The sequence below is a fragment of the Microchirus variegatus genome (assembly GCF_963457635.1).
Source record: "Microchirus variegatus genome assembly, chromosome: 12".
Lineage (NCBI taxonomy): Eukaryota > Metazoa > Chordata > Actinopteri > Pleuronectiformes > Soleidae > Microchirus > Microchirus variegatus.
This window is the reverse complement of record NC_139813.1, coordinates 20,284,708-20,308,482: the sequence shown is the minus strand read 5'-3', so window position 1 is coordinate 20,308,482 and position 23,775 is coordinate 20,284,708. Positions and strand designations below refer to the sequence as shown.

At 41.2% G+C, this 23,775-nt stretch overlaps 2 protein-coding genes across 5 annotated transcripts; one reads left to right on the top strand and one right to left on the bottom strand.

Moving 5' to 3' along the window:
• Window positions 1–1,049: 1,049 nt before the first annotated feature.
• On the bottom strand, window positions 1,050–17,196 carry pum2 (pumilio RNA-binding family member 2). 4 transcript variants are annotated; one of them, XM_083898742.1, is made up of 23 exons: window positions 17,080–17,196; window positions 14,620–14,983; window positions 13,437–13,505; window positions 13,002–13,107; window positions 12,665–12,852; window positions 12,414–12,586; window positions 11,782–12,166; window positions 11,594–11,687; window positions 11,376–11,483; window positions 11,103–11,248; window positions 10,281–10,401; window positions 9,508–9,645; window positions 9,081–9,386; window positions 8,775–9,002; window positions 8,390–8,657; window positions 8,117–8,246; window positions 7,882–8,016; window positions 7,647–7,784; window positions 6,621–6,746; window positions 6,278–6,349; window positions 5,239–5,360; window positions 4,317–4,509; window positions 1,050–3,600 (listed from the first exon to the last, which is right to left on the bottom strand). In XM_083898742.1, the coding sequence occupies exons 2-23, from the start codon at window positions 14,968–14,970 to the stop codon at window positions 3,469–3,471; spliced, it is 3,729 nt and encodes a 1,242-aa protein (XP_083754868.1). In that variant the 5' UTR covers window positions 14,971–14,983; window positions 17,080–17,196; the 3' UTR covers window positions 1,050–3,468. The 4 variants fall into 4 exon arrangements, with proteins under 4 accessions (XP_083754868.1, XP_083754869.1, XP_083754870.1 ...); XM_083898743.1 differs by having other exon boundaries at window positions 7,888–8,016; XM_083898744.1 differs by lacking the exon at window positions 6,278–6,349.
• Window positions 17,197–18,472: 1,276 nt separating this feature from the next.
• LOC310935246 (rho-related GTP-binding protein RhoB-like) lies at window positions 18,473–19,938 on the top strand. The gene has a single exon (XM_083899103.1). The coding sequence runs from the start codon at window positions 18,556–18,558 to the stop codon at window positions 19,144–19,146; it is 591 nt and encodes a 196-aa protein (XP_083755229.1). The 5' UTR covers window positions 18,473–18,555; the 3' UTR covers window positions 19,147–19,938.
• Window positions 19,939–23,775: the final 3,837 nt, after the last annotated feature.

The following is a 23,775-nucleotide window of genomic DNA, read 5'->3' as shown; positions in this document are numbered from 1 at the left end:
GAGCAGAGACGCAGTCAACGATATCCTCATGTTTCAGCAGAGTTGTACAAACTGTTTGTTTGCGTCCTCCTCCTCCTCCTCCTTACTGAAACCTCAGCAGGTAGCTTCTTCATCATCATCCAGCCTCGAGACTGTGCGTCACCGCCGCAAGCCCCGCCCACCGCCAACGCCAGGTGGATAGCAAGTGCATACGTGAGTGTGTGTGTGAGGCAGTAGTTAAAAGGGATACTTGAGTAAAAGTACGAATATATTACCAGAAAATTACTTTGGTAGAAGTTGAAGTCACTTTTTCTAATATCACTCAAGTAAAAAGTTAAATTACATGACATTTACTGTAGGAAGTAGAAGTATATGTATACAAACATGTATGTTAGCTGTTATGTTAGCTCTATATTTAACCCCAGGTAAAGTGAAGAAGTGAGTTTCAAAAGAAAAAGGATTAAATAACAGAAAAGGAATCAGTAATTTGTATATATATAACCTTTAAGTGTATTTAAAAATAAGCTAAAGGGATACTTGAGTAAAAGTATGAGTATATTACCAGAAAATTACTTTGGTAGAAGTTGAAGTCACTTTTTCTAATATTACTCAAGTAAAACATTAAATTATACGACATTTACTGTAGCAAGTAAAAGTATATACATACACATACATATGTTAGCTGTTATGTTAGCTCACTTTTTTAACCCCAAGTGAAGAAGTGAGTTTCATATATATAACATTTTAAGTGTATTTAAAAATAAGCTACAACAACTTTATTTGCATGTTCTTTAATAATAAAACCATATACACGACTACACTGTTTAGCCCATCATTTAGCTGTGTACGTTTGTGATATTAAGGTATTCCTTTAGCTTTACACTACAGGTATAAAGGTCGACGACACTAACAATAAGCCTTTCAACAACGAAAACCTGTTTGGGTTGTTGTTTGCTTCAAGGCTAACCTTTCAAATAACTGTGGTGTGGAATCAAATATGCGAGAAATGACAACAGGACGAGTCAAATGTTAGAAGAACAGTTTAATCATACATAGTCACAATTCTGCTTCCAAAAATGAGTTTGTTTTCTTCATCTAACATCTGGAAATGTACATAAGGCCACCTGAAAATGTACATGACTTTGACAGTGTGACAAAACTCATATGTTCATATTTATATAATTGACAATATTTTACACTGCTTTTGCTTACAAGGTAGTAGCTGTTCCAAAATACAGCACTGTTCTGTACAAAAATAATTCTTGTCGTATCCTGTGAAGTTTCCATGGTAGCAGAGAGGACTAAATGCAGCCTCAATTTTAGTACAGAGTGTGTTCTTTTTTCTTCTTTTTAAACTGTCACACATTAGAAAGACTATCAACAGTGGATGTTACAGCTCCAGTACAAATAGAGGCCGACCTTCCCCATAACAGATTAAAAACAAAAACCATGCCAGATTGTGAAGCCATAAAGTTTTTTTTAAAATTACACTTGATCAAATAAAACTGTATACATTATATTCAGGGGGGAAGGAGTGATGAATATACACACATCAAAATGCAAATTTTTTGCCTTTTTTTTCCCCCAAAAAGTGTAAAAGACATCCCATTTACAGCATAAACGTTTACAAATGTACAACTGTACAGACGAAATAAAAGCATCACTACAAATTTAGAGCAAGGCCTGTCAAAAAACACCACAACTAGACAATTCTTTTTTTTTTCAGTTAAACTAATAATCTTACACTTAATTAACTGCACATATACTACATGTATTCTACAATTATTCATATAAAGCAAAGAAGCCATCACTACGAGCATTACAGGTGAATCGTATAGCTGTTGACGGCCCCACCAGCCTCCACCAATGCACTTGCATACCCAACCAAATGAAACGAAAAATTCATTATTAAAAGAAAAACAAAAAAAAGAGGATCATTAAAAAGATTATTCCGACATCCCTTTCTTCCACTTTCCCACTAGTCCTAGCTCCTTTCCTCTCAGATGTACAAATCTAGCTTCTCTCACTTCACTACATTATTTTTTTTTGACTACTCCAACCTTCAGGCGGTGGTGGGGGGGGGAGGTTCCATCAACGATGCAAGGCCCCTACCCAAAAAGCAACAATTTACTCGTACATAAAGATGCTATACATCGTTAAACTACTACTACACAACGAGATGATTATTCAGTATATAAAGATACCGTGTTCTAGGGCAGTGTTCATCTCAAAAACTACAAGACAGATAAGCGGTTACACAAAACATGATAAAGAAAAAAAAGAAATCATTGCAAGGATTAAAACCTGTCACAGCATGCCAGCGCATAACCCCCATAACTATTCCCACCCTCACTAATCCCACGAAGAAAAAAAGAAGCTCCCCCACTACGGTCACCATGTAAAGATTATACCAGGTTTCTCACCCGCTGTACAACCAAACCTCATGCTCTGCTTCTATAAGTTAATGGTAGCTTTTATCTTGCATAAACCCAGAGGGGAATCACCTGGATGAGGGAGGGGAGGGAGTAAGACGGCCAGAATGGGGCTCAGCGGATGCAGCAAGCTCAGGTTTTGTCAGGCTGTGATGTTAGAAGTACCGAAATGTCAGGCGGACTACGAGCTGCTGGGGGGTAAACACGAGCCGCCACTTAGCCTGGAAAAGGAGGCAAGAAAAAGCAACCAGCACTGGGAAAAAAACACTTCCGTAGACTAAACCACCAGTCCCCCAAAGCCAAACTCAAACTGGCCTGAGTGACTGTGGCATATGACACATAGTACTCATACTGCGTGGACAGAGGAGTCCATCCAGACTATGTAGTGCTATTGAAAACTAATCCATCAGCTGCTTTGGCAAGGGAAAACACTTTTACTGTGCATGGGATAATATACAAATATTAAATAGCCTAGACTTAATTAGGAAAAATTGACATAAGTCTGGTTACAAAAACAAATGAAATTGTTGATTCTTTTTTTTTTAAGGATCTCTCTCAGTTTTGCCTTATAAAGTCACTTGCTGGTGTTAATTGTAAGAATTGTAAATTTCAGCAAATGTGTAATAAATTTTTTTCTACAGAGAATTTACAAGGTAAAAAAATTAAATGTACATGAAAATATGAAAATCATTCAAATATATCAATTACATCATTAACAATGGGCTTGTGCTTTACCCAGAGGAAAAAAAAGAAGAAGAAGAAGAAGAAGAAAAGAAAAATTATATATAACGGCCTTCTGACTTTGTAAACCCTAGTGGCCACACCGGGGACCTGCACCAGGGGGCGGCAGAGTGGCAGGGGTCAGTTGTCACAGCGTTCTTAGGTGAAGACGTGTCTTTTATTTAATGGTGTGTTTTTTTTTTGGTAATGTCAGAGGGTGTGTGTGTCAAAGGCCTTATGGCTAAGGAGCATCTCTCACAGAACAGGAGGTTTGGGGCTCCTACTCCTCCTCCTCTTCCTCCTCCACTTCTTCAGGGGACACGGGCGGTGGACCGGACTACATGAGACCATTTGTGGGGCCGCCGATGGGACCCAGTTCAGATCCACTCTTCATGTAGTACTTTTCTAGCTTGGCCAAAATGTGCTTTCCGTAGGTGTACTTGCGCAAAGTGGCAATATGAGGCCGGATCTAAAAAATAATAATTCAGGGGGGAAAAACATGTATAAATAAAAGGTTTCCATTTTGTCAACTTGATCCTAATGTAACAGCTCAACTGGTTATAGCTTACTTTGTTTTGCAGTGAATACAGAGCGGAATCAAATAACACGAAATGTGTGTCATTGAGCTTCAGGTGACCAGATTGCACTGCATCTATAATTGTCTCTTCCATTTCTGATGTTGCATGAACTTTGTATGGAATGTGGTCATGCAACAGATCTTAAATCGGATCTGATGTGAACACAGTTTTAAATTCTAATGCATATATTCAGACTGGTCTGTCAGGAGAATTCAAAGCTTCTCAGCCATCTCATTCATTCACTCTTGTAAATTCAGAGCCAGAAAAAAACAAAAATGGTCATTCATTCAGAAAAACAGAGCATTTTTTAATATATTTTATGCCATACACTTCCGAAAATATGAAAGAAAACAATTTAATCGAAGTGAAAATATACTAAATGGCCACCAGAGGGCGACTCCAGCTGCAGTTTGAATGGAAGTCTATGTGAAAATTAGCTATTTAACTCCAGTTTCAGCTCTGTTCCCATTGAACATAATGTCACATTCATAAATGATGTTCCCATTTAGAGGAAACTAGATCATAAAGCACTGCAGACGCAAATGAACAGCTGGTATATATGGTCAAATAGCCTCTCTTTTTTTAAATAATAGTTTAGTAGACTCACCTTGTGCATGATGATTTTGCGCTGAGCAGGTTCTGCCATGTCAATCATTCTTTGGACGACATAGTTGGCATACTGGTCCTTCATCATGGTGTACAGGGCGCTGTGGGGCCCGTCCTTCTGGCAGCAGACTTCGTCGATCAGCAGAGCTCGCTCGGCGCGGGAAGAGTGGATCACACACTTCTCGACAACATTACTGAAGGGGAAAAAAACAACACAGATTATTGATTTGATACGTGTGCGATAACAGATTCTAACTGAGCAGAAGTGATGACCTAATGTTTGTGGTTTGGTTTCAAGGCTCGATTAAAGCTGGAAGCCGAGTCAAATTAGTCTGACAAAACCTCAGGTGGGGAATCAAACAAATGTAATCCAAATAAAGCAGAGTTGCACTGCTTGTTTGAGTGGAATTCAAACAGAGTTAGTGAAGAAACCTGATCTACAATGGGCTTGGCAACATCATCATCACATTTTGTCATGCAAATCTGATTTGTAACACGAATCAGTGTCTGATTTCCTTTCAAATGGCCTCTGCAGTGTGACTATGGTCAATTCACAAGCTGTCATGATAGTGGTCACGTAGGAAGTGGCTGACTAATCTGCAAATGTGGTTTTACAGCTTTATACATCCCCTCTATACAGCCTACCACAGCTGTAAGGAAGTGCTGGGACAAGTTGTGTTGATATAAGGAGAGATAATCACCTCACTAGACTACTTGTAATTTAGTAACGCACGTATATGTGTGACATGTTTGTGAAAACCACAAAACAAGCCACCAGTGACTACATTGCATAAGACCCATACAGTCATACGGTGAAAAGATTGACCTTTGAGTGTCTTGAAAGGCGCCTTAAATATAATGCATTATTATTATTATTAAACAGACTTAAACTAAAAGCACTTATCTGTAAAAAAACACCTTACCTTGCAAATTTGTGTTGGCTCAGGACGAGAACCTTTCCGCGAACCTCTGCCACTATCTTGCTCTTATCTTCAGGTCTGCCGTGCTCCAAAACATGCTGAATCACGTAGTTACCGTACTGATCCTGCAGGGGGCAGTGGATGGCGTGAGCTCACACTAAAAAGCCAGTTTATTACTTGATCACAAAAGGAAATTAGTGTGACGCTCTTGGCTCGGATTGGTATACGCATGCACTACACTGATCGTGATCGGTGTGAGATTAAAAACATGCACTTTTACAATGATGGGTAGACGACTGAGTGACACCCCCCATTTTGTGTTCGTAAGACACCCTTACGTCATCACTGCGGAAGGTCAGACAAAACAGATGCTGCTGGTTTGGAGTGTTGCCGACCAAAACAACACAACCGTGAGCATCTTTGCCACTTCAGAAATGGGTGATAGACCGTTTTGGGTTTAATTTTAGTGCGACAAAAGATGGAGACAAAAAAAACAACTCACCTGACCAGGCAACAAATTAACGCCACTCTTAAAATCAACTTGTTAAAAGTAGTAATTTGTTGGGTAGGTTATGTCATCTCCAGGTTTAAATTAAGAAGCATTCGCCTTCAAATCCATTCCCGTCAATCCATTTTCACAAGTTTTGTTTTTAAACTTAAATATTACATGTTTATATGTACACTTATAAGAACTTAAGTTGTCTAATTTGGTTCCAATTTCAAGCAAATTTTTGTGAAATCAAGGTCCAAACGGAAAAAGGATTGATCAGGGAATGCTGTAGGCAACAGAGAGGGATCATCACCCAAAAGGGGAAGCATGTGCTTTGTGAATCCTCCGTGGCATAGAGGAAGAGAGAGGAGAGGAAAAGGGCAAGAAAAAAATATAGCTGAATGGGTTAGGAGAAGGCCTGTGATAGTAGGGAGTTGGAGGACTAAACATCTAAATGTTAAATCAAATATCGTTTCCAAAAGAGAAGATAAAGAGGGAAAGGAGGAAGGGAGGGACAGAGGGACATCCGCGAGAGAGGCAAATTGCTCTGACCTTGAACAGTGCATCGCGGGACACTGTATAATATGTTTTGGGTGTCATCTCCAATGATACGCCTTGATATTTCTAGATGGAATAAGTCAGGGGGGGCAGGGTGGATGTTTAAATAATCACATGTCAGATGGAATGGCAGCTACAGTACAAATACAGTCACACCCTTACACTTGGAAAACTTAGCAGAGCACTACAGCACAGGAAACAATGAGAAAAACAAATACATTAAAATGTTCAGACATGAAGGTGACATGCAAAATACACAAACACAATCACGCATGGAAACAATGACCAGCTAACAAACATGAACAATGGAGTAAAGGTTGGAGACGGATGTGCTCACCTGGCCCAGCTGTTCAGAGTGCTGATGCAGCTCTTCCAGGATGGGGAGAGTCTGCTCCTGGGTGCAGTGCTCCAAAATCCTTTGGATCACCCTGCAGCCATAAGGATGTGTGGAGAGCACAAACACCTAGAAGTAGGGGGGGGGGAAGCATGAGCAGGTCAATTTATATGTAGATTCAGCTCCTCTATGGAGGAAAGAAAAGTTTATTTAGCTCCAAACAGCATTAATTTACCTCTAATGTACACATTTCAGCTAAACTAACCAGTAACCAGGAAGGCAACAAGAGGTTTTGGTCACAAATGTTTTCTTTCAAAAAAATACTTTTTTTTAGCCCTTTCACACCTGCGAAGTTCCCATTCAGGTTTAAGTTCTGTTCAGAAACTTTGTGCTCCTTAGTGAACCAACCCACATTCCAAACTGTGAGGCAGAAACAAAGTTACACTGCCCTACATTATCAACAGTGGGAATTACTAGACGCCTAGTGTAAGCAGAAGACAAAAAAACACATTGAACGAGCTTTCTCCTAATTCAGAAATCTGTAAAGAGATGTTCTTTGTAGAGTATACGAGGAAAAAAATGGCGAAGGGAACAGTCTCCCTCTCATCTACAGCTTACAGCTTACACTGATGATTCACTAATCATCCAGGTTCTGAAAATGCTAGTTCAAAGTTCAGAGGCAGGAGCGGGGCTCCTCCAACTCCTCCTGTAACTTTTAACTAACAGGTGACATTTACAACAGAGCTACAAGACACACTAAAGAAAAAGTTGAATGCCTTTGTTAGGCAGATATTTATTGACAAACACCACAAAACAGAAGTTTTGTTTGCGGGAAAACTAAGCAAGACACTTTTTCCCATGCGGCACAATCAAAGTGTTGATTTCGAACACACACTTCCAAGACAGAAGTGGTGCGGCTGGTTTAAAACAAGTCGACGCTTGAATAGTATTCATGTTTTCATCGTCAACACAAAAGGGGAATACAAAGACAATGATAGAGAGCTAACCAACTACTCATTATAAACTCACCTGGCCCTGGAAGGCATCAATTATAAACTGGAGGGCCTGAGGCTGGACACACTCGATACACTTCTGTACCACATGGTTCCCATTCTGGTCCTTCACACACTTCAACACATGGCCGTCGAGCTCGCGGACAATATCGCTCTACAATTAAAGAAATACAGGGACAGAGATAAAAATTAAAGCAGGTAAAAATAAAGTGAGCAAAGACTTTAATCAAAATAAATAAAATCTCACTTACAATTACCTGCTGGTCTGAGGAAATGGACTCCAAGGCTTTCTGGATGACCCTACAACCATACATCTGCAAAGCCAGGGGAAGGACATGTCCACGAATACGCGTTGCCAACGCCAGTTTCTGGTCTGCACTTCCAAACTGCATTAAACAAAACAAAATTACACGTTGTAAATGCTCCAAAAAACAGACAAATAAAGTGTAGTTTACTTGATGCCAATATAAAGTTTACAGCACAAACCTCAAAAAACTTCTGGATAACATAGTTCCCAAATACATCAGTCATCAGTTGGTACGCTGCCTGTAAGATCTCTCCAAACACCATCTGCCTCTCAGCGGGAGTGGCTCTCTCGAGCTTCTGTTGGATGAACCTAGAAATTCAAAAAGTAAAATCAATATTCAAACATGAAAAATAAAAGACTCGGCCGATTCTGGCATAATAGAGTGATGCAGCCCGTCCTGTCTTCAGCCATCGAGAGCCCAAAATGCGTAAATAATGCAGACTTTGAGTCACCTGGATCCATGTTGGTCTTGAGAGAACTCCACCATGTGTCCCGGAAGGTCGCGGAGCTGAAGGTTCGGGAAGCGGTTGTTCCTGAAGTCTTCCAGTAGGCGGCTGCGTCCGGACGGCATCACGTCAGAGCGACTGTAGCGGGGCCGAGACGGAGGGAACAGCTGGCTGCTGGAATTGAACAGGCTGGATGTGTTGCCGGTGCTGCGGTACTTTGCTTCAGCTCCGGGAGCAGCGGAGATGTAACGCCCACTGCCATTCGTCAGGCCACCTTATGGATTACAAGACAGGACAAAAATAAGAATTATAAACACTGTAGTAGTAGAGTGTAGTATGTTTTATGTTAGATGCCGTATTCATTCAATATTACCATAAATTATAGGCGTACCTAGGTGAAGGCTAGATGAGGATCCATGAGAGGAGGGCAGAGATGGTGGCGGAGTAAGCGGGGAGTGACCTGGTGTGAGACCTATGGGGCTAGGTGAAGAGGAGTAACCCAGGCTGTTGTAAAACGGCTGACCAATGGGGGTTAAATTGCTGCCACCACGTTTGTACAGGTCAGAGCTTGCCAACAAGGAGTCTCTGCGAGATACGCTGCTACTAGTAGAGCTGGATACTGTACAAAAAAAAAACAAAGAAATGAGTGGTATTCTAAGAAAACAGTTTATAAACGGAGTGCAGCTGAGTCACTGACCAGAGGAGCCGAAAGCTCCAAGAGCAGAGCCGAGGCCCACGCCAAGAGAGCCACCGGGGCTGCTGAAGCCCAGGGAGGAGCTATGCGGAGGTGGCGCGGCAGAGGTGTGCGAGAAGAGGGAGCTGCTCTGAGAAGTGTTGGGGACCGATCCAGAGCCATAGAACGAGCTGGAGGGCAGGCCGCTGCTGGGCGGCGGGGCCTGCTGCTGCTGCTGCTGCTGGGGTTGAGGTTGGGGCATGGAGCGGTACAGTCCGTTGGCCGGTGGACCAGACATGTTGTTGCCAGAACCAGACGCAGAGACCGCAGCTGGTGGTGGTCAGGGAGAGACGAGTGTGGAAAGGGTGAAAGGAAATCAGGTCAGTAGGGTGCAAACCGTTACAAATGCATTGTGAAAATGACCTCTTATGACAGATGGATTAGGGCTTACCAGCCTGTGCAGCAGCAGGGTTGATGAGGAGAGGGGTCTGAACCAGACGGACTGGTCCGCCAAGACCAGTTCGGCCAGGGCCCATCACCAAAGCTCCAGTCTGGTCATAGTAGGCTGCAGGAGCCAAAACCTGATAACCTGAGACGTTTAAGGGCCCCAAAAGGACGAGCAATTGTTAATTACTGAATATAAAGCAATCTTAAAAGCAAGTCTGTACATTTTAAACTTTTTAAACATTTAGATTTTCAGATCTGTCAGATGTGCTCCTAGATCAAATATAGTATATCCAGTCTAAGTTTTTGTCAATATGCAAGTGTTGTCATTGTCAGCACCAAGCAAGTACTGAGCACTGATGTCATCAACCTGCTCCACAAAATCAAACAATAGAGGACAGCGATCACTGAATTAGCTTCCGTTTACCAATTTCCCCTACGAAGCTAGATCTTATCCTAGCCAACATATCTCCAGCTGCATAAGACATTTCCTATTGAAGTTGCGTGCAAAAAAGTACCTGTGAACATTCAAATGCAAGACAACTGTTGTTAATGGGAACTGTAATAATAACAATAATAATCTGATCTGTAATGAATCACATTTTAAATCCTATTGGAATAATGTGGCTGGTAATCTGATCATAGCCTTTACTCAAATTAAATTGTGATCTTAACTCAAAACATTTTCAATGTGAGGTGTTTGACTGCTTACAGAACATCATGTAGTCAAGGTGAATGTGTTAAATTGGTCCATAGCACTTGAATGAGGTTACTACTAACCAGACATTCCCGCGTACGCCAAAGCAGGGTTTGCGGCGGCTGCAGCAGCGAGGGATTCCTGCTGACTCTGCTGGCCTTGCCCTGGTGTGAGAGGTCGCTGGTTGTTTCCTGTGCGCATCACCTGAAGGAAAAGTAATTACAATGTCAAACCCACCGGGCTGCTTAAGTCTATGCTGTAATTACAGCCTGTGACAAACTTGGCTGCAGACAATGAGCATTTCTACTTTACATTAAATATTCATCACCCCGCCCCTGAGGAAAAAAGTCAACAGTTCATTCAGGTCATTGCTCGCTGCCTCGCTCTATTTCTTCAATGAGACACATTCATGCGTGCAGATACAAATCCCTTACTTGGAAAACATCGCAATAAAGGCACTAAATGAACAACAACAACTCATGGCAGTGTGTGCTTGTCTTCATAGTAATGTTAATGCTTCTCACAGGAGGCTCTAGCCACAACAACTTGCAGGGCTTGCCAAGAAATTTCTCTTTCCTTTCAAGAGTAAACAAATGAACAAAAAGAGCTACATTGGTGGTATTTGTTATGTCTGGATTTTCATCACAGGCCATTACTATTGAGTGCCCTGTAGTAATAAACCACTCAGTGACAGTTTTTGGAGACAAAGTAACATTAGTTCTATAGCGGCAACAAATCCTTCTCAAACTCTGCACTCATTTGTCTTTTTATGTCAAGAAAGAAAACTAATTAAATTCTTTAATTTATCAGTTTTGTGCCAATTAAATTTCTTTCCTGGTACAGAAACATTTAAACTAAAAATCAGAGCAAATCAACCAACATAAGAAGGATTCAACAATTCCTACCTGTTGTTGCCCCGGTCCTGGTCCCTGATTGGATGCTTGCTGATTTGCTGAGTGATTGGCAGTGGATGCAGCCTGTTGCTGGAAAAGATTAGCAGGGTACACGCCCCATGGTACGCTATAGTACTGTGGGGGAACTACGGTGGGCCCTGCAGAAAACAAAGACAAGGGAGCGCGTGTCAGTAATTCAAACATTTGTGAGGAAAAAGTCATTTTAATCTTTCAAAATATTAAACTGAGACGATCACTTGATCTGAAATTGTACTGTGTGATCACCTGCAAGCGTAGCTGCGGCTGCCAGCCCAGCAGCAGTGTAGGGATCAGTTCCAGGAGGACCAGCATTAATGATGTATGGGTTTGGCACAAAAGCAGGGGCAAGGCCAGCTGGGTAATGTGAAGAACAGCCATGTAATACATAAATATATATATGCATTAAATAACCTAGGAGCTAAAGTATTGTGCACTGTAATAAATGACAAATTAGGGTCACTTACCGAGATGCTGCTGCTGGGCTGCAGCCAAGGCATACTGTTGCTGCTGAGCTGCAGTGAGCTGTTGAACAGTCAGTGGATTAGATCTCTGGAACAACTGGGAAGAAAAAGCATACAAAAGGAGGATCACAATCTGTTGGGCAAACTTTCGGTTAGATCTCTTAATGGCTGAGTCTTATGTTTCAACAGACCTGCTGCTGAGAGTTGTAGTCAAATAATCCCACTGGTGTCCCTGAGGAGTCCACCTGGATCTGGTTCCCAGCGTAGTCAAACTGGAGGGACTCCACGCCAGCTTGCTGCTCAATACCTCCCATGTTCTGCGCCTCCTGGTTCTGGAAATCCTCAGGTTGGGGCTTGTTTTGGGCAGGATTCTGCTGTTGGAGGACGTGGGGGTGGGGGTGGGGGTGGGGGTGTTGGTGTTGGTGTTGGTGGTGAGGATGCTGATGCTGATGTTGATGCTGGTGCTGGTGCTGATGCTGATGCTGGTGCTGGCCCATCATCTCCATGCCTGTCTGGCTCGGGCCCATCCTCTCCACAGCCTCTGTGGGGGACGCTTGGCGGCTTCCAGGGGTCGGACTGGAAACGCGGTGACATTTTTGCAAATTAGAGTATATTTATGTATAAATTAAACGGAAATGTTGACTTTTACATCAAGTTTCAGTTTTGGCTGTTTGGCTAAAATAGCCTTTCTTATATAATGCAACAAAATAATCAATATTACAGCCAAGTGTCGACATTTTAAAAAAGTATAGCATCTAACGACACCTAGAAATCCACCATTCATAATTCATTGTATTATGTAACCATGAAAAGGTAAACCTACTTGAAATCTTTGCAGTCTCTGTCCATGCCATTCAGAAGCCCTCTTCCACTGGCTTTAGCCGGATCATTGTCCTCGCCCACCTTCATCTCGGGGCTCTTATCCTCTTCAAAGGGTGATATCTTCTCTTGGACATCGCTCTTCTCTCTGCCATCTTGGTCCGCGTCTCCTCCGCCCTGCATTCACATAGGCGATTGCATGAGAATACGTGCCATTCAAAACGGAATAAGCGTTTTCTGAGAATCTCGACTTACAAAGCCTCCGTTCCTGTAGCGACCGTCCATCTTGTCGCCGGGGGAGGAGCTCAAGACGTACTCCACCATGCTCACACCGAGGCCTCCGCCTTCTGAGCGAGGTGAAAGCACAGAATTGGAATCACCATTCCCATGGAAACTCTGGCCTGGTCGACGCTGCACCATGATTGGCTGAGACACTGAATGATCTGAATGAAAAGCCGTGATCAAAGTTTCTTATAAATATAAAAGACGACAGCCTGATCAATGGTTAGGGTAAAAATAAATAAAGATAAAAGAACATCTAACATATGATGCCTTTACATATTATAAGTCATAGAGGAATGAGTTTACTTACGAGATGTTCCCCATGCATTGTCCCTCCACTCCTCTCCTAGAAGCATGCCTTTCCTTCCATCTTTGGCCAGTTCATCAGAATCCCAAAGCTTTTTCGCAGGCAAAAGCTAAGAATACGCACACATTTTACACACACAAGTTATTATTTTTAAGAAAAAACGTTAAACCAAGCACTAAATACTAAAGTTTAAATATTTTATTTACTGCAGTCTAATCAGGTTAAATGTGCACAAAAGGGAACAAAAGGTGTTTATTAGAAAGAATGCACTACTTTTATCTAAAGTCGAACACACAAACTTGTTACATGGTTTTGTCAATAGAAAACAGCAAGTATGTCTTAATGCTATGTTTCAACCCCTTTACAGGATGCTCTACATTTTCACTTTTGCTTTAAAAAAAAAGACACATGATCAGGCAAAAAAAAAATCCCACTCACCTCTCCCATCCCCCTCGACTCCAAAGCAAGGGCTTGAAAGTCATAGTTCATTTCATCCACAGCGCGACCCTAAAACAATAGGGAGGAGTGTTTTTTAGAACAATTTCACCGACTAATTTAATTCTCACACAATCCAAATGAAATCTCTTCATTGTAATTTTACTAGAAGCGCGAAAGACAAAGAGTTTTGCATTTTTGCTCTAGGTTACTATTCAATACAGAGTCCAATCACAGTGTGTGCCATAAATAAGATATAAAGTGAATGGTTTGTGACTACAACTTCTATACTGGGATTTTGGCCACATACTTCAGGTGTCAAAACAAAATATTCATGTAGAAATAGGGATTCTTATCCTCAAAAGATTCTAAGTCAATTCCAAACTTTAAAGCCACAGTATGTCATACCTTCACAACATTTCCAGGTTATACCCAGGATACAACTCTAGTGCTTACCAAAACCTTTCCTTTTTAATTTAGACGTTTGAGAAAAGGCAGCCAGTCACCAGGGCAACTAGCCAAGAAGCAACTGTGGTGAGTCAATTCCTCCGAATTGTATTTTAAATGATAGTGTTATGCAGAATTTTGCCTTTTATCTTGACTGTTATATTCAAGACACTAGGAGACCCAAACACTTGGCCACTGTACAAGACCCACTGTAAAAACTTGTACACAATGTAAAAGGCCCAAAGTTGCACTGGAACTCAATCCATTCAAAAAATAAATTGTTGACATGAAAGAAGAAACGTGTTTGGTCATGTAAATAAAGACAACCACAATTTGTAAAGCCGGGTTTCTTATTATAAAGGCCAATACATATTCTCTCAAATGTGGTTAAAGTAGTAAACTGTTTATTAAATTGTTGCCAAAATGTCGAATCCACATGTTTACACCAATGTGGTTTGTGAGGTCCAAGAGAATACTACCAAATTCCAGGGTCAGTACTGTACCAGTTCTAATGTGAACAGTGCTCAACCCTACATGATACAACCACAAAACAACTTTTCTCATCTCTCTAAACTTTTCCAACATAACTGTTCTTAAATTAGTTTTAATTTTCGCTCTTTCACTCAACCAATTCCCCTGATAAACCGCCAAAAGCCAATTTGGAGCTAAACATTATGTGTCCAAACACAAATGTCAGTCAAACATACACAACAGGGTACATACAATTAGGGCTTCTTACCTGATCAACATGATTGGCATCTCCAGTTGGCCAACGATGCTTATTGGGGACGCAACCACCAAGTTGCTCCCCAGGCTGCCTCTGAAAGAAGTACCCAACTGTGGCATCATCCTGAGACCTTCCACTCAGCAGAGGCTGCGGTGTACCTGGGTTAGGGTTAGGACCCCTGTCCATTCCCTGTAAATGTGGGCCTCCGGGAACCTGTCCGGCTACAGCAACTGAAGCAAGGGGCCCTCCACCATGAACTCTTACACCTCCAGTCTCAGGAGCACCGTTTGCATGCAGCATCCCACCTCTCGTCTCCTGCCAGGCCACGTCATTCATACCTAGGATGCTGCATGGAATGCTCATTCCACGGGAAAGCCTAAACAAACGACAAAAATGTATAAATAAATCATGTGATATTATTTCCCTGTGAATATGTGGAAGGACAATGTCCTTCTATGGTGACCGGCTTATTAATCTAACAGTGTGGCTGTGACACAAATAACTCGGATGTATGATGCAAGTCAGTGTTTCTATTTCCCCAAGTACAAGGAGCACCTACTGTAACGAGACAGTAACTGCACCATGGTAGGTTTTTAGGTTATACTTTTACTTAATCAAAATATTCTAAGCCACAATTGTTCATTTCATCCACAATTTCAATGAGTGCCCTGTTGAAATACCTAGAGTGTTACTGGAGGATAAAGCAAGAGTTTTAAGAAAATCAAGGTCCCTGAAAAAAATCCAAAAAGAGCATAAGAATATAATAACTATAAGTGAAAGGAACATTATTTTAGGACATACAACATTTTAGAACAGCGTTTCCCAATCCTGGTCCTTGGGGACCCATGTTTTAGATAAGCTGATGATTGATCATCAACATCATTAGTTTTTGAGATATTACTGCAGATGTATTGCAGATGTACTGTATTTTTACCTTCTGTAACTGCACTGAGATTTTGCTCGCTTAATAATACGATTTCATAATGACGCTTCATATGATGTAGCTGGATATCTGCTGATTGGCTGGGTGAAATCCAGGTTTTCTAAGATATCATGCTAACATACGGTAAAGAGGTTAGGGATGTCTGCGGAAGTTACCAAATGTAGTTATTTGCCCGATAAAGGATTACATTCTTTGAGCTAATTACCTACAGCTACATGATCTAATATATATAAAAAGACACAAGGACAAATTTTAGGAAGTCTTATATACAAAGCATGCATAATCTCCAACTAGGAATAGGAGGGAAATCTAGATTTAATATGTATCCGACACCTCACCAGCACATCTTCAAAAACTACACAATAACACCTCATAAAAATATTAAATGTGAAAAGTATCGGTGTAGATTTTCCTCTATAGTAAATAATACACGAATGATATACAGTAATGTCTGTACAACACCCAGTGCATGACAAAGCCCATCCTCAACCGTATACTTTTGAGAGAATGTTACTTTCAATAGTGGTTAAGGTTTGGACATTCGTGCAATTTGCAGTCAAGATGAATGCGGTTGTTTGTCGATTGACAAAAGGCATCTACAGAACAAGTGGTTGTCAGTTATGCTGTTTGTTTGCAAAAGCAAGAAAGCGGCGAGCTGGTTATCATTGTCGTTAGCCTGGTGCTAGCTTGTGATCGTGAATGTAGCGAAACACGACCACAAATGTAACATATTAACAGGAATGGGGCGCTTGAAGCAAACTATTGGCGTCACTTTATCTACCGCGAGGCCTTCGATTTGTTTAATATTAAGCAACGTGCTACAATTGTACATGCAACGATCCGTACTGATCGCAAACCGACATGAAAGCCTTTCAACGCTAGCAAGCTGGCAGAGCTAACCTAGCCAGCAACGCCGCTGCTAATAAGCGAAGCTAACTTTGCGGGTCTGGCATGATATTTTCGCAGTTTGTTTTAATTTTTTATTAATAAAACGTCGTGCGTTGGACGCCTAATATCACTCATATCATTACACATCTTCTCACACGGGGTGGAAATCAAACGTGTTATTTAGCCCATGCTATGCGAGTAGAGTTAGCATTAGCAACACCATCAGCTAACAAGCTATGGCTAACTGCAGTAGGCCTGCCGATTATAATTGCTGGACATCAATAAAAAACCTACACGCTTTTACAATACACGCACCGGTCGCTGTGTTCCGGTGACACAAGGGTGCTTTCGTTGTTTCAAATATCACATCGGCTGTTTGCAACAAGCCAATAAAACACTGCTAACGTGAGGTCGGGCTAGCATGCACTAGCCGCCGAGCTGGTTTTTGGCATAAGCTAAAACATTAACCAAACACACAGCGGCTAAACAACATGGCCCCCCTTCAAGTTCCAAACAGAGGGGCCTTAACCGCTAAACAAAAGGGGGAAATACTCACGGCACCGCGGTCGCCTTAAAAAAAAAGCAGCCCCCGTTCTACAGATTTCTCTACAGACGTGGACGAATACGGAGGAGATACTCACGCGTCGTCGTGTCGACAGAGGGTCTGGGCTTGTTTGCACGCCGTCAACCCGAGTCTATATTGTTTTGTTTCCGTGGAGAGAGAGCGGTGATTTTTAGCAAGGCTTCAGACTCTAAGGCTAGGAGTTTGCCTACGCCAGTGCCCCCTCCCTGTAAATAACGTGAACTGCGTAGACATGCGTATAACAATGTCAGGGGGAGCTCGCCTTTAGTACAAAGCACTGGAAGACAGACAGACACTATCTATTCATTTATCACCAGGATACTTCAATCCGCACAGTCACTGTGTCACAATTTGAATTTACCCCCAAGAAGCTTTTATTTATTTTTATTTGTTATAACCGATGGATAATCAAAGCATTTGAACAGTCACTTATTAGATTGATTCATTAGATTAGACGTTTATTTACGTCGTTTTAATCCAAACCACTCAACAACTCAAAATGTTTATATTTGATGCCTTTATTTGTAGTCATTTTAATGGATATTTATATTAGATTCAACATACCACATTATTCAAATTACAGTACACTTTCCCCCAAAGCATTTATATTCCATTATAGTGTCTCCTGGTATGTTATTTAAGTGATATGTATTTAAAATGACTAATGTACTCATACTTTTAATTGTCCTAATTATCCCCAAAGTTGTTATGCCCATTAGTATCTGATATATGATATGTGATTTTAATGGACATTTATTAGATGGATGTGCAAAATTAGTACTTAGTACTTATTAGAAATACCTACCACATTTTCCTAATTACAACAATTTTCCCCAATGTTTGAGTATCTGGTATCTAGTGTGTTCTTTTAATGGGTATTTATTAGATTTGATGATTTATATATAGATAGATAGATAGATAGATAGATAGATAGATAGATAGATAGATAGATAGATAGATAGATATTATTCATAAATAAATACATGAAAACGTCCCCATGTGTTGTTCATATTCAGTTTAATTTATTAAATATTCAAAAAGAAGAAACATAGAATATATATTATAATAAGAAAAGTGGTGAGCAAGTTAGAAATAGATAAACAATAGAATATGATCTCAGTCCCACTATTTATCAGATTGATGGAGGTGCTACCCAGAAAAAAGTCCCCGTCATGCGTAACCACGCCGCCGGATTCGGGATGAATTGAGCTGATCCTGGGTCTGTGTTGCGTCCTCGTGTTCCATGACCCTCCTCTCCACGAAAGAAACCCGACGAGCTCCAATCACGTCGTCCACTCGCACACTGTGAGCTCACCTCCCTATTTCCGATTGGATTGCTATATTTAGGAGAACCAGCCTGCGCTTTATAAAGAGCAGCGGTTTCTGGTGAAGCGCTGTTTGAGAGGCAGCGTTCACTTACGGGACAGGCTTGCCCAGTTTCAAACCGGGTATAAATAAGTGGTGGGAGCGGATACGAGGCGCACACTATCTTTTGTTCCCTGAACGCAACGCATGTATCGAGAAAACAACAAGGATGGCAGACATTCGCAAAAAACTTGTGGTGGTCGGGGACGGCGCGTGTGGAAAGACGTGTCTGCTGATCGTCTTCAGCAAAGACGAGTTCCCGGAGGTCTACGTCCCCACGGTGTTTGAGACGTACGTGGCCGACATAGAGGCGGACAACAAGCAAGTGCAGCTGGCGCTGTGGGACACAGCCGGCCAGGAGGACTACGACCGCCTGCGCCCTCTCTCCTACCCGGACACGGACGTCATTCTCATGTGCTTCTCCGTGGACAGCCCGGATTCGCTGGAAAACATCCCCGAAAAGTGGGTGCCCGAGGTCAAACACTTTTGCCCCAATGTGCCGATCATACTCGTGGCCAACAAGAAGGACCTGCGCAACGACGAGGGCGTGAAGAACGAGCTGTCCCGGCTCAAGCTGGAGCCCGTGAAGGCGGAGGACGGCCGCGCCATGGCCATGCGCATTGGCGCGTATGACTATTTGGAGTGTTCGGCCAAAACCAAGGAGGGGATCTGGGAAGTGTTCGAGAGCGCGACGCGGGCGTCCCTGCAGAAGCGAAACGCGCCGCCCGGCGGCTGCCTCAAGTGCTGTGTTCTGATGTGAGTCCACGCCACTCCGGCTGCGTGGAGGAGAAACACGAGGCGCCTGACACGGGCGGGACGTGTCCGGACATCGTCGAGGGCAGTGACCGTGGGTTTGGGCACGACTCCCCTCGGCTGTTGCTGTGAACACTGCTGGGCTGTGAGATTTTTTGCACTGGTTTCAGTCTGTTCTGCGTGGGGGGGTCACATGACCCACTCTGGGTGTTTGGGGTGAAAGGACAAACCACAGGCGTTTCAGTCTGGACGCTGTTAACTATTAGACCTTTAAAGGTCCAGTGTGTATTTGAGTTTACCACCAATATGTGTGTGTTTGCTTTTCAGAACAAGGCTTTTTATATGTAAGGACTTTTATTTTGAAAAACTTGTTGGAGCAGTTTCACACATTTGAGATAAAACATTGCACGTATTATACCTCAAAGTGTAGACTTTATATTAATATATAATGAAGAAAAGTATTGTTGTTTCCACAACAGTTTGATTAGCCCTTTAAGGTACATACCAGGAAGCAAAGGAAAATAATTTCTTTGCATTGTTTATTATTCTTTTTATTTTATTTTATTTACTTATGATAACAATAACGACAATCAATATATACAGATCCTACAGTATTTCATATACAGGCCTCTACCAAACGGTTGAGACGTCTGTTCATAATAAACCTGGTTTTCATAATTCATAAAGTACAACATTCAGAACAAGTCACTGTAAGTGTTTTGTGAGTTTTCAATGTGACTTAAATTGTGGTCGACCAAATGGTTGAGTAGTACCTTAAAGGGTTATAGGAACCATCCAATGTGTGTATTTCGCACTGTGCAACCTGGCATCCTTTGTGGTACATGAAGGCCACCATAGTTGCCTGCTGGTTGTGAGTGTGTGTGTGTGGGGGTGGGGGGGGGGGAGTGATGTCACAGACAAAATTACACACTGGACCTTTAATTTCTCGCCCTATTCTGTGTAAAAACAAAACAAAACAACACATAATAATAATGCAACTTTGCATCTATAAAGGCCACTGCCTTATTGCCAAGGCCACACTTTGTCGTAAGCAAAGCGGATACGATTGCACTCATTATTTATGTCCATTATTTGTGTTGTAAAACGATGCAACTACAGTATTTTTTACAGAGAGTTTGAAGCCTACAAATCCCCCTTTTTCCCTATTACAGCTCAGGTTTGTTAGGTTTAAGCATGTTTTCTTTTTCTAGGGCTGCAACGAACTTAACTTAATCTGTCAGTTTAGTTCCGCTTTGATGGGTAATTTGTCCACAAAGCAAACATAGAGGAGTAAATAAACACACATTATATATTGACAATAAAGAGCCTGAAGTTGCACATTGATGACTAAAATTAATCGATTCATCACTTTGAGTTGGGGTTTTTTCTTGAATGTGAACATTTTCGATTGAAGATTGACGTTGATTATAACTTTGGAAGGACACGAGTGAAGAAAAGTTTGTTGTTTTGATGTTCGGCAAACGAGGAGAACAATGTTCTGGTCCAAATGATTTCATATTTCACTACATCCACGAACCCCTGGTTGTCTCCGAGACACTAAAAGACTTTTGTCCAGTCATCTGATGCTACGTGAGGGATGTTTCCAAGAGACGACTGAGCATGTGCGACGGTTTTCTGTTTTTAACACGTGACTGCTTTGCTCAATTGACAATGTTTTCTTGAAAAGTGTCATTAAAAAGGAAAAACTGAGCCACTCGCACGCTCTCACATGGCTGTTAAACCACTAGGTGGCAACGTATAAAAAAATAAAGTTGAAATGTGTCATATGTTAAAGGTGCATTATGTAATAAATCTAAATCAAGTGGCCATAAAATCCTCCTAATATGTCACAGAGACTCAGGAATAATGTTCATATAACAAACTGAACTCACCAACAACAACAGTACAGACAAACTATTTGCATAAAAATTTGCAGACTGCAAATCATGTTTATGTTTTGAAATCATGTTTTGGCATGTGGCGCCACCTACCGCCGTCTACCAATCATTGCAGTCAGTAGAGTCTCAGCTGCTGAGCAACCACGGGTTGCCAGTTTGAATGTAGTAACCGTTTTTGGCCACATTCTTACATATGGCACCTTTAAGTTATTATAACCGCCGTGTTATAGTGTGGACACAAACGGAAGGGTATCCCTTTGATGGAAAGACTAAATGTAAAGGAAGTACTGCTTGCAGAGGCTGTTGTTTACATTAATAAAGTGATTTAAGACTGTTTGACACACTGTGTTAACATCATGTCTGTGAATGTATCCGTCGGAGCCTCGAAGGCTGAATGTACGTCGGCCTAATATTCCGATCTTGCGAAATAAATCCAGGTCATGTTTGATCTCTTGTCTTCACAGCGGCGTTGTGTAACTGTTCTCTTGCTTTTTTATGGACATCCAACGACAGACTGTTGCTACACAGGAAAATCCAGGGCAGGGCACTGCTGACTGTACAATGTGAAATAACCGGAGGGAGAATAAAAAAGGCTTAAAATGTGTCATTTTCATATAAATCAGAGTTTAAAAAGACACGTCCAACTAGAGTTATGGTGGACCAAAAGTCACATTCCTCCCTGTCTTCTGTTGCTGGGATTTTTCGCTGACTTCCAGAGCAGGAATGCATTCTGCTGGATTGGTTAATTTTCCCACACTGGACCCCTCGTGTGCCTTTGATTTCCACCCAGCAGACAGTTCAGTGTTCATAATCGTGATTTAAAAAATAATCATAGGAAAGAAAACAGGCTCAAATCTTAGCTGAGATGAACACGTGTGCATTAATGGAACATTTTCTATGTTTGAATGATCTATCAAGTGGAAACAACAACACAGAATGTGTTAAATAAGTGTTACTCTCCAGGGGGGAAACTCAAGCAATGTCTGTTTTACCATTCTTTCAGCTCATTTTCTACAGATAAAAACATAAAAACACGTCTGCTGCTGCAGAATTTACTGGTATTTTGTTATTAACCCCGTGAATTAGATTTGTTTTCTGATTTTGGCAGCGTGTATTATTCCAAAAAGTGGTGGAAAATATGTAGTAAACGCTTAGAAATAAAAGTGCTAAGTAGAACCATATAAGGTTCTTCGGCTTGTCCTCATAGAAAACCCTTTTTGGCTCCTTTTTATAAAGGTTCCACCTGGAACCCTTTTGGACGGTTCCACCAAGAACCCTTTTAAAACCCTTTATTCAGGAAAGGGGTTTTAAAAGGGTTCTCTGGATCAAAATGGTTCTTACTGGAACCATTAGTGTTACCAAGAACCTTTGAAAAACCCTGTCTTCGGGAAAGGGTTTTTCAGAAGCAAATGGTTCCAGGTAGAACCCTTTGGGAACCCTTATTTTCTAAGAGTGTAGTGCCTCTTTTTTCATCACAGTCCTTAATGTGCAAGTACAATTTTGAGGGATCTGTGCTGGGAGTACTCATGACTTTACTCAAGTACATTTGAGAGGCAAATATTGTACTCTTTACTCCACTACATGTATATCCATAACCGTGAGAACCCATTACTTTTTCTATATAAATAAAAACAACTACAACTCCATGATCAGATTTAGTTGAGAGACGAAACCATGGAGGAAACAATGGATGAGGACGCAGCCGATCCATTCTGGGAATGTACCAACACGTGGCCCCACCTCGCTAGACTATTTAAATGTTCTGCTAATTAAAGTTAATTATAGTGTTCGCTTCAAAAACAAAAAACGTCATCAACGCCTACAAAAATTAATCTTCCAAGTGTAGGAACCACGTCAAGGTGCGTACATTGAAATAGACTTCCTTACATTTCTAAGTGAGAGATTTTTTTTTTTTTTTTTTGAAAAAAGTCACCTCTGTCAAAATGTATCAGGGCAAATGGATCATTTCCTGATGTTCAAAAAATCACTAAAATTATCCCCTAAGAGATATGCAAATATTTTCAACAGATCCTTGTTCAGGGCGATACCCACTATTATGATGGTAAATTTCAAGTCATTCCGAGATTATTTTTTGTTTTTAGAAAAAAAGTCAACTCACTGTCAAAGAGCATCAGGGCAAATGGATCATTTCCTGATTTTCAGAAATTCACTAAAATTATTCCTTAAGAAATATGCGAATATTTTCAACAGATCCTTGTTCAGGGCTATACCGACTATTATGATGGTTAATTTCAAGTCATTCGGAGATACTTTTTGTTTTTGAGTCTAAACTCAGCTCACTGTCAAAGTGTATCAGGGCAAATGGATCATTTCCTGATGTTCAAAAATTCACTAAAATTATCCTTTAAGAGATATGCAAATATTTTCAACAGATCCTTGTTCAGGGCGATACTGACTATTATGATGGTAAATTTCAAGTCATTCCGAGATACTTTTTGTTTTTGAGACTAAACTCAGCTCACTGTCAAAGTGTATCAGGGCAAATGGATCATTTCCTGATTTTCAAAAATTAATTAATGGTAAAAAGATGAAAATTACTTCATTTTACTTTCAATTCTTTTTACATTCTCCAAGGTATTAACGTTAACATTTGTCATCACTCCATGTAGAACGTTTCTATCCGTAAATGTAAGCACTGTGGCAGTAGTAATGCAATATTTAGAAAGTGTACTCTTGTACTCTTGATACTCAAGTACTTTTGAAAACAAGTACCTCAG